Here is an 11,316-nt window from a genome sequence, read left to right as displayed (position 1 = left end):
TTTATTATTTCATCTTATCTTTTTATCTCGTTAGGATTTGCAAATGACAACTAAAATTTAAAGTTATATTTCTGCCAACGGCTAAGATAAGCCATCTCCATTAAACGCAGCGCTTCAAAACAAACAGCTGTCATTTACGCGATAATTAATGTATTTCCTACGACATGGTATATAAGCGCCAACGTGGCTGAAGTGAGACAAACGCGATGTAGCTTCCTTGACGAACGATAATTTAGAGCGAAAATTAATACACGTGAAAAATGTTTTAAAATAATTTTGAAACAATCACTGTCGGGAACCTTTAACTGAAAGAATCCCACCTGCGCCCTATATTCCTGTGACACCACTACGATTATACGATGGAAGGATCAAATGCAGCTATGGACCGTAAGTGTTTTTAACAAAAATTGTATACAATTAACTATTACAAATCAATTTCGTGAAATAAAATATGAGTATTTAATTAATTGTTAGTTACAACAAAACATTTTCAATTATTTAATAGTTTAAAATAGTGTTTCACATGAGATCTTTATATTGATTAAAAACTGTTCCTATCTCACTTAAGTATGCTATGAAAATAATTATGCTAATATTGCACCAGTTCTGAACGTTACAATAAACGTAATCGTATGACAATTACTAATCGCTAGTTCTCTCCTTCACGATCATGAAGGTCTACTGATACGACATGAAAGTGAAATAAAAAAAATATTACGTTGAGAATTTATTTACGCGTTTTAAAAAAGCTTCTAAACCTCAAAGTCTATATATGGAGGTAATAATTAGTGATACGGGCAAAGCGTTTTACTATAGACATAAACAGACGACATAATCGAAATAGCAGTTACGCAGCTTATAAAATTTTGGGCCTGTGTTACCATTTGTGGATAAAGTTTATCCTGCACATAAGTTATCAATAAACTTTAGCAGCAGAAGTTAGAACAGGTCATTAGGACCTATTTCTCATTAATTAATAAACTACAACTTTTAGATTCACATTTATGAATAGAAATATTTTCACATTTGTGAATAAAAAGAATATTACATCAAAAACTTTTATCTGCTGGATACCGTCATCCGTCAAGTAACGTTATCCACAAATGGTGAAACTGGCCTTAACTTCTTGCCGATTCATATCTTCCAAATCGGTGTTAGGTTCACGTTAAATAACTAATTTAACTGATATAGTTCTCAGCAGGAAATTTCCCGCTTAAAATATGTAGCAGCCTGACTGGGTAAGTACCTCGACCTTACAAAAGATCACAGCTAAATAATACTGCTTTCAAGCAGTGTTGTGTTCATGTTGGTGAGTAAGATGACCAGAGCTCCTGGGGGAATTGGGGATAGGGACGGCAACGCGCTTGCGATGTTTCTGGTGCAGCAGACGTCAATCGCTACGGTAATCGCTTACCATCAGGTGATTCGTGCGCTTGTTTGCCGACCTAGTTATAGTAGTTAAACACCGAGTTGCACGAAACAAAATAAAAAATTTAAGTAGAGATTAAACTAATTTAATTACAAGAATTTCATACAATTCTTGCGATTAAATTAGTTTAATCGCTACTTAAATTATAATTTCTTTTCGTGCAACTCGGCGTAAAAAAATTAAAAATAGTAGTCAATAAAAATATTTGTTTTGTAAAATGACGATTCAAAAGTGCTTTGTAGGCTGTTTGAATACCAGACCTGTTTAAAAAAAATGTTCGTAAAGGTAAATTTGAAAATTGTGACTCATTATTCGGAAGCGACTCCAATTAAATTCTCGGTACAAAGCTCCAAAAACAGACTTGAAAAATTATAAAGAACATTTGAGGTTTCGAAAACAGAAGCTAAGGTTTGTTCCAGCTTCCATCACGAATGCAATTCTGTCGTTATAAATGTAGTACATATTAATTATATCAAAATTAACGCTTTGTGTATTTCTGAAACAGAATATAGCATATCTCTCTATATGTGTATATGGGTAAGAAAATACGTAAAAGTTCGATTATTCAGTTACAATTAGTAAAACACCGGTCCTCTGAAGACTATTTAGTTACTACGCATGACTTTTGCTTTCAGATTTAAACGATTTGATTTGTTGAATAGCCACACTCTGAAGTTTATTTTACACCGAATAAATTTGTATTATATCAACACATAACTTGAGGCTTTGCTTAATCTGTATCTCATTCCTTAACTTAATATTTCCAAAATCAACAAATAAAGCAGAACATAAACATACGAAATGAAATACTAACGCTATACTAAAAGATGCCAACTGATTGGCAACGGAGTGTCCTCCGTGGGTCTTTTAAAATAAGCACTTTATATCTACCGGAGATAAATTTAATACTTAACTATAACTGTTTTTTCGATGTTACTAAACACACGCGTTTTGCCTTTCTATAACTACGGCACAAACATGGAACTGACGGGGTTTATCATATTGTAGGTACATAAGTTTCTGTTAGCATTGCATTTTGACAATACAATAATTATTATTCATAAATTCATAACAGAATATATTCGTTCAAGAGGAGCTTTAAAACTCCAGGCGTTCCAGAGTTCCGGCCACTGGACAGCGCCAAATGTCGCACAGGTTCAGACAGGCGAAGCGAGCTGTTGCGCGTGGCGGGCGCGGAGTTGTGCGGCACGGCGCTGCTGGTGCTTCTGACGTGCCTGCCGGGCTGCAACACTACAGCTAGCGGCGCTTCGCTATTGCAGCGCGCGCTCTCCGGCGGGCTCGTGGTGACTCTGATCGTCCAGTGCTTCGATCACGTATCCGGCGCCCATCTCAACCCCACTGTCACCTTGGCGGCGGTTCTAACGCAAAGGATATCTGGGCTTCGCGCGGCAGTCATGTCTGTTTCGCAGCTGGTCGGCGGAATTCTCGGTGCGGTCACATTGCGCCTGCTCGCATCGCAGGCGGTGCAGTCGTGTGTCACCAAGCCGGCGAGCTATATCTCACTTTATCAGGTGAACCGAGCACTTTTTGCGGCGCCTATTTTAAATATATTTATTTAAATCAATATTACGTTTACTAAAGATGATAAAATAGACCGTTAAAAAGTATGTTTGTGTCACAACAGGCGCTGGCTATAGAGACCCTGCTGGGGTTTTGCTTGGCGATGGCCAACCTCGGCTCATGGGATGCGCGCAACCGCCACCTCATCGACTCGTGGCCGCTCCGCATTGGCATCGTCGTCACCGCGCTCTCGCTCGCCGCCGTGAGTTTTTTCTCAGAGTAAAATTAAAATTTCAAAATGTTTGGAAACAAATACTTAAGAGAATTTTAATTCAACAATCCTATGTTTACAGGGTGACTTGACAGGCGCCAGCATGAACCTAATTCGCAGCCTCGCTCCAGCACTAGTCAGCAGAGATTTTGAAGCTCTCTGGGTACATATATTTTTTTAACACTAAATTATTATTATTTTTCGCATTAAATAAGTATGTACCTACAATTAATTTTACTATTTATGACTGTCCTACTGTAGGTGAAACGATATTTTGACTAATATTAAATTAAAAATTCGGCGTTGCAAGCTTATGTATTTACATCCACATGCTAACATAACTATAAGCAAATTTGGTATTTAAGTGGAATCATAAAATTCCCAATTAAGTACTTGACCGGATATGCAGCTAACGATAGTCTTTCACTGTCAATATCAGTAGCAGACAATGTCAATGGAGTAACCGTCCGACAATCGCCAGTCGTATCTTGTGTTTGTACCCGTGATAACAGGTTTTGATAATTTCGCATTCTTGCACAAAGATATCACCAATATGACTGTGCTTGATGTGTTGCTACGGTCCACGAGTTAATAATTGTTCAAAATCGACAAAATTTTTACTGAGGGGACACTTGGATATATCCTACTCAAATCTGGAGCAAGCCCGACTGGGAAAATATTTCGACCTTACAGGAGATACACACACAGCTAAATAACACTGATTTTAAGCAGTGTTGTGTTCCTGAGGTGACTAAAATGTCCAGAGCTCCTGAGGAGGATCAGGAACGTGATCGGCAACGCGCTTGCTTCTGGTGTTGCAAGCGTTTATAGGCCACGGTAATGGGATTTCTAATAAAAAACCCAGACAAATAGTTTTGACAGTCCTCTCTTGATGTTAACTTTACACTGCCTAAAGAATTCTGAAAAGACTGAAACAGATGAAAATCTGAGAGTGCAAGATTGGGACTATATGGTGGATGCATTAAGACTTCCCCGTCTAACTCTTAATTCATGTTCAGTGGCTAAAGACGTATGTGGTCGGGCGTTGTCGTGATGAAAGACCACTCCTTTTCTGTTGATCAATTTAGGCCGCTTCTTCTCAATTTCTTGCATAAATCTCATCAGCTGTTGACAGTAGAAATCCAAATCGATGTTTTTGCCCGTGCGGTAAAAACTCATAATGAATTATGTCCTTCCTATCCCACCATACACTTAATATAACCTTATTGTGTTTCGACCCGAGTTTTGCGATAGTCTGTACAGCTTGACCGACCTTTTACTACGATCTATTTCGTATATTCTTATTGTAGGATATTCACTTTTCTGGATCCGTGACCACTGGCGATCAATTTCTTCAAAAATGGTTCGATATCGATATACCATTAGGTGGCTTTCCATATCGTAACTACTCAAATATCGATCAAGCTCCACTTTTTTAAAAATGTCGTCTCGTTTATCCGTAACTGGATCAGAGCGAAATGTATTATTGACATCAAAATTCCTGACTGATAATGCTTATATCAATTTCGTGCTATTCTTACTGACACTGCATTAGGTCCATAACGACGACGTGTTGGCGCAGCGGTCACAGCACTGGCTGTTGCACTGGCCGTCGCGGGTTCGATCCCGCTCACGACAGACATTTGTATTAGCCATATAGATATCGTAGTCTGTGCGTTTATGCTTGTGTAATGTGTGTTTCCGGACCCCCGACAGAGAAGAAAATTCTACTGGAGGCCGTTGAGTATGAAGCGTTTATTTATTTATTTATTTATAAATGTAACCAATTTTTTTCAGTCACATTTTTCTCATTTTTAAAATAAAACTTTAATAGTACTGACTGTACTCTCCGTTGGATTTACATTTTCGCGGACAGGAAAACAACTGGAATGTGGCGTGAAAGTGATTTTTACTTTTTAATTTTAATGTTTGAAGTGTCGCCTATTCGTGGTATTAAAAAACAGCCATTTACAAACAATACAACCAAAAAACATTTTATTCCAACTTTTTACTAGGTAAATACGAAAAGACTTTTTCCTCGTCATAATGGGTATCTATCTATACATATAATAAAATGGTAGGAAAGTCAATTTCATGTCAAGTCATTGTCATGTCATTGTCATCAACAAGAGACATGTTCTGGTTGCGATGTCATCTCATCTATACATATAATAAAATGGTAGGACAGTCAAAACTGTACATTGAATATTTTTTTAAAAGAATACTTGGGGTGTGATCTACAATCAAAGTTTTTAGAATTTTGTCTGTTTGTCTGTATGTATGTCCGGGATAAACTCAAAAAGTACTGCATGGATTTACTTCAAATTTGGCACGAATATTATTAATAAGTCGGGTCAACATATAGGCTACATATTATCATGCTATCACCTACCGGGAACGAGCAGTGAACCTTTATTTCCTCAACGCATTCTGTAACAACGTGTAATCTAACGACGCATATTTGAATGTTGTTGTTATTATGTTAATAACCATGCTATATAAGCTAGGTTCACACTATAAAAATCACGCAATATAAGTAACTAAGCTGATAAACATAACATAATTAAATGAATATTAGTAGACAAGACAATTTTAAAGCAGCGCCATCTATGAGATTTTTCTGTAGTTATGAAATGTAAAGAAGAAACGGGTAAATGAATGTTATTTTAAAAGGTATAAATCGTAGGTATTTTTGGTGCTGTATAGCGTTCACGCCGACGACGTCGCGGGCAGCAGCTAGTTATGTAATAAATATTTAAAAATTGTAAATATTGTTGATTGATTGATTGTTGTGAAATGATGAAATATTGTTCCCGACGGTGCCCGCAGCTGTACTGCGCGGGTCCGCTGGCGGGCGCGAGCGCGGCCGCGGCGCTGCACGCGAGCGCCTGGCGCGCGCCGCCCGACGCGCCCGCGCGCGGCTGCTCTCCCGCGCGGGAGCCTGCGCACAAGGCGCCGCTCTACACGTGAGCGCGGCCGCTGAGAAGCGTCCGGACTTGTGTGTCACGGTGTACACGACACGTACAATTATAAACGCTAAGCGCCTGTTTCACACGTGGCGGACACAGCTATTTATCTTGCTTATAAGTTACCAATAGATTTTAAGCGCAGAAAGCGAAATAAATTACAATTTTTACATTTACAATTGCGAATAAAAATATTCCATAAATAATCTGGAATACAACGGTGAAAAGATCTAATAAATAAACTTTAATCTGGATACTGTCGTCTGTCAAACAGCGTTAGCGACAGCCCGTGTAAGAGGCCCTTAGTGTACTAAGAACTTTAACTAAAATAAGGGGTGAGCATGTTGTGTGAAACAACAAACAATTGTGATTTTATTCGATTTTATTTCTTTATTGGTAATAAATAAATTCCTTCATATATTATAAGTTTTTTGTCCTTATTTCAGTCCTTATCAAAATGAACGCAACGTTGCAGAAGTCAGCAGTAGAGTCTCAAATCTCTTTCAAAACAATCTCCTGTAGAAAGCCTATAATTGTTCGTAGAGACTCTGCTAGCCATCTTTATGTAATAAATAAAATATGTTATACGTTACTAAGTTTCGCCATGTTACTAGAAAGCATTATATGTTTATTATTTATTTCTTTCATTTATTTCAAGAGACTCCGTGTGATGGCTGAGACGGCAGGTGCACGGACGCACTCATCACATGTCATCAATACATTTTAAGCCGCGAGGTAAACAGCCGCAAAGATAAAACTGCCGCTAAGCGGTGCATTCATATTATAATATTAATTGCACACACAAAACGGTTAAATACGCGGATAATCACTTATTGCGATGTATGTAAGCTCGGTGGTACTTGCGGTTAAACTTTACATCAGTTATTTTTTTGTTGATGTATTCCTTCGTGGGCCTGTTTCACCGGTTGTAGATTAGGCTATTTGACGGATATCGATGTTCAACAGATAAAAGTTTCTGATATATTCTTTTAACCATCGCATTTCACTCTGTTATGAGATATTTCTATTTGCTAATGTAAATCCAAAAGGTGTAGTTTATTATGTAAGTTGTAGAAACAGATCCTAATGGCATACTTTGTCTCCCGCTGCTTAAATCTATTTGTAAGTTATTTCCAAGACAAACTTTGTCCAAAAACCGGTGAACTCGGCCCGTGACTTGTATTTTTTAATTGTGTCTTAAAATACCTTTTAATAATAAAAATTACTTTGGTAAGTAAATGTTAAGATGTAGACCAATAAAAATATTAAAACTATTTGTTCTTTTAAATTAATCTTAAGCATTGATAAAACAAATATAATTTTAAGCGCTAATCGTAGGTCAAAATTCTCACGCTAAACAGCTCGAACTCGCAACTACGACGTTCGGGCCGCAAGTCTTTCTCCTCGACGTAATTTCTTTTCCCTACATTTCCAGTCGTACTAAAAGTCAGATTGATGTAAATATGTCAACGATTTTACGGGATTACAATAGTTTACACATTTAAATTTGTTATCAGTGTATAATCTTTCATCACATCAGCTCCTTATCTTTCTTTAGTGAAACATTAGCGTCGTTTGTTTAAATATTGTCTGTAATTGTTAAAGCTTATCATTAGAGATGCTTAATTATAAATAATCTGTTTTCTTTTTATTATTTCACGAAATTCTTACTACAGAAGCATGTAGAGGTGATTAACTTCTGAAAATTAAATTACACAGCATTAATATTTATTGTTACAAATTCATTTGCTTTTACGAATTGTCTGTAATTACGTTGTATTCACTCAAATGTATTACTTTCAGATTAAGAATATTTATTTGCAGTTTACTCCATTTTCATATAAGGTCACCGGTATGAAAAAAATGTGAGGAATGACCTCGTTACGTTCTTGTTACGCCATCTATCGGAACCGAATTGTATTCCAATAGATGACATTACGACGTTTTCTACTAACGCCATCTATCGGAACCCAATAGGGTTGATAGATGGCGTTATTTGATTTCTTTATTTACTATTTGATATGGTATTAATCTTTTTCTTAGACTAGTAAGCCTTTTTGTGCATATTAAGACAGTCAATCTGTAAACTCCAGTTGTGCGTCGGAGCTGACACACACACTTTTTGTTAATTGTACCATTGATAAGGAATTACAACTCTGAAATATACATTAGTAAAGACTGATCCACTGTTTATTGCTATTGTGTTTTATGACATCATGACACTCCGCAAACATTTAATGTATTCAAATGAGAAACGTTTACCGAGCGGTATAACATTTGAATAATTCGCAACAAGACAAGGCGTTATCATATATTAATAATTTAATATATTACAATCAGTTACATCACGCGCGGCTGTCTTGGATGATAACCTCGACGACGTTGGATGTAAATCTCTCGCACTCGCTATTACAAACTAAACAAGCGAATTTATTCAAAAACTGCTCTCGCGCTAGTGCCGTCTGTTATTTCTAGAACGAATGAAAATAGTGTCCGTTGGTAATGCAACGTACTGAGAATTGTAAAGCTTGAAATTGATGAAAAAATGTTCGCTAGAAAAAAAACATTAAACGTATTGTAGGTATTAGAGATTTAATATCTAGTAGACATACCAGGGCTGCCCTAAGTATATACCTAAGGCGTCGAGGCTGCCGAATATAAAGCATTTTTATGAGTTTATCTGAATAACTGTAAGAACTAAAATATCCTGTTTGGAGTGATGGGAGGAAGATTTGTAAGCTATTGTTATTAAGTAACTTTAATGACTAGGAGAATAGACATTTTATATAGGTACGGTGACTTGTGTTCGCCACATTGTTAAATGTAACAATAAAGGAAAAGTAGCGAAGGTGGCAAAATATCCAGTGTTATGACTTTTAATATTATACGGAATAATAAAACTTATTACCCCCATGTAGATTGCTCTAAGTTCAAAAAAGTGCTACATAATAACATTAATCTACACATATTCAACACACCTATACTCTATATGTATTACTGAACACTGTGACACGAGAATTTTATATATATGAGATCGTGTAGACATAGTAGAACAGAAAAAATGTAATGTAAGGATAGTATCTATACATACCTATAATAAACTGGTAGGAAAGTCAAAACTGTACATTGAATATTTTTTTAAAAGAATACTTGGGGTGTGATCTACAATCGATACCGAAGCCAAAATATAGTTTTTAGAATTTGGTCTGTTTGTCTATATGTATGTCCGGGATAAACTCAAAAAGTACCTCATGGATTTACTTCAAATTTGGCACGAATATTATTAAGAAGTCGGGTCAACATATAGGCTACATATCATCACGCTATCACCAACGGGGAACGAGCAGTGAACCTTTATTTCTTCAACGCATTCTGTAACAACGTGTAATCTAACGACGCATATTTGAATGTTGTTATTGTGTTAATAACCATGCTATAAGCTAGCTTCACACTATAAATAAAGACATTCTGTAGTATATTTAGTATCAGCATTGCAGGCGGGTCGCTAGTGTATTATAAAGAAATATAGATTTAAGATTATTTAATTTTCGTGGCAGTGCTCTGAACCAGCGCTCTTTACGATAAGCCGTCCTGTGCCCTACATATTACAATTGCGTCTTACGCAATATAATAAACACAATTGAAATACAATAATAATATGAGTGTAACATTCACGGGTCGCCCGAGGACGATTGCTGAGCTTGCGATAGCCGCGCGCCGATAACCCACGAGGCTGCTTCATAATCTTCTCGTCGTCTACCCCCATAGTGTCACACAAATAAACTTAAGAGCCATTTCACAATTTTACGCTCTGCAAGTTTAGGAAAATTTGGTCACATCGCGCGAGTCGTACGAGCCGTGCAATCTTTGTGCTAGTAAGTATAGTGTGACAACCAAAAGACCATCTTGATCATTTTCTAATGTATAATAAAAATTAATGTTAGCCGTTGCCTGAGGTTTTGAACGCGTAGTAATTTTGTCTTACGAAGAGCGGACATTTTTCTGTACCAAATTTTCCCCAGTTCCGTGATGCTTTTTGACGTGATTTAGTCAACATCCGTCCGTTCAAACTTTTGCATTTGTAATGGTAGAAGATTTCCGAGATTTCTTATGTTCATGAATTAAATAAATATTTTCAATATTTCATAAATTAAATAAATATTATTTCTTATAGTTTGTCGTCTGTTTCTCAGATAAACAACTTAATGCTTGTGTCATAGGTAACAGCTAACAGTTATAGCTATTTTTTATATATAAATGTTTATATCAGAAATAATACACATATAAATAAATAAATAAATATAAATATTACACCCAGACTCAGGCTGGAATCGAACCCGAAACACGCGGAGCAGAAAGCAGAGCCACTACAAACTGCGCCAACGGGCCAGTCAAATATTTGAACAGCAGCTAATAATAATGTAAACACTTAATGTCCATCAGACGATCGCGCTGCTGTGCTAATGCTTACATTAGTCGATACAACGTTTATTTATAATTATTCAATGAGTTGTATTAACAAAAACAGATACTACAAAATTGAGACGGAGCAATTTGTGACTTTGTATAGTCCACGGGAGTTAATTCATAAGTAAAGAGTAAATAAAATAATAATTAAAAAGAACACTTGGGCAGCTAAGACGAACCTAACGCTACCTCAATTATGTAAATCCGTTCCGTGGTTCTAGAAATATGAGGTAGTAAAGAATATTACATACAAACATACATACATACAAGATACGCGCGAAAAACATAACCCTTCCTTGGCAGTCGGGTAATAAGTGGATGTGGATCTTAGAACAGAAAACTACTTAAAATTGACATAGAACTTCTGTGTAAATACCAAAAATGTGCCTTTTTAACCGACTTCAAAAAAGGAGGAGGTTTCTAATTTCGACCATAAACATATATAAATATATTTTTTTATGTATGTTCGCGAATAGCTTCGTCGTTTGTGAACTGACATTGCTGATTCTTTTTTGTTAGATAGGAGATATCCCAAGGATGGTACCACGATAAGGAAACCAGGAGCTGATGATGGCATCTCAGAGACATTGAGGGGAATCTTCCAAAATCGTAGTGGTGACTAATGCGCTTGTGAATTTTTTTCGTCTACTTATATTGTATTA

General features: G+C 36.5%; 1 protein-coding gene across 1 annotated transcript; it reads left to right on the top strand.

Moving 5' to 3' along the window:
- The first annotated feature begins 359 nt into the window (after positions 1 to 359).
- Positions 360 to 6,191, top strand: LOC123653615 (aquaporin AQPAn.G-like). The gene is made up of 6 exons (XM_045589609.1): positions 360 to 387; positions 2,540 to 2,961; positions 3,075 to 3,212; positions 3,304 to 3,387; positions 4,138 to 4,251; positions 6,051 to 6,191. The coding sequence occupies exons 1-6, from the start codon at positions 360 to 362 to the stop codon at positions 6,189 to 6,191; spliced, it is 927 nt and encodes a 308-aa protein (XP_045445565.1).
- The last annotated feature ends 5,125 nt before the right edge of the window (positions 6,192 to 11,316 follow it).

This window comes from Melitaea cinxia, chromosome 5 (genome assembly GCF_905220565.1).
Source record: "Melitaea cinxia chromosome 5, ilMelCinx1.1, whole genome shotgun sequence".
NCBI lineage: Eukaryota > Metazoa > Arthropoda > Insecta > Lepidoptera > Nymphalidae > Melitaea > Melitaea cinxia.
The sequence above is the reverse complement of the archived record's forward strand: the minus strand, read 5'-3'. Positions and strand labels throughout refer to the sequence as shown.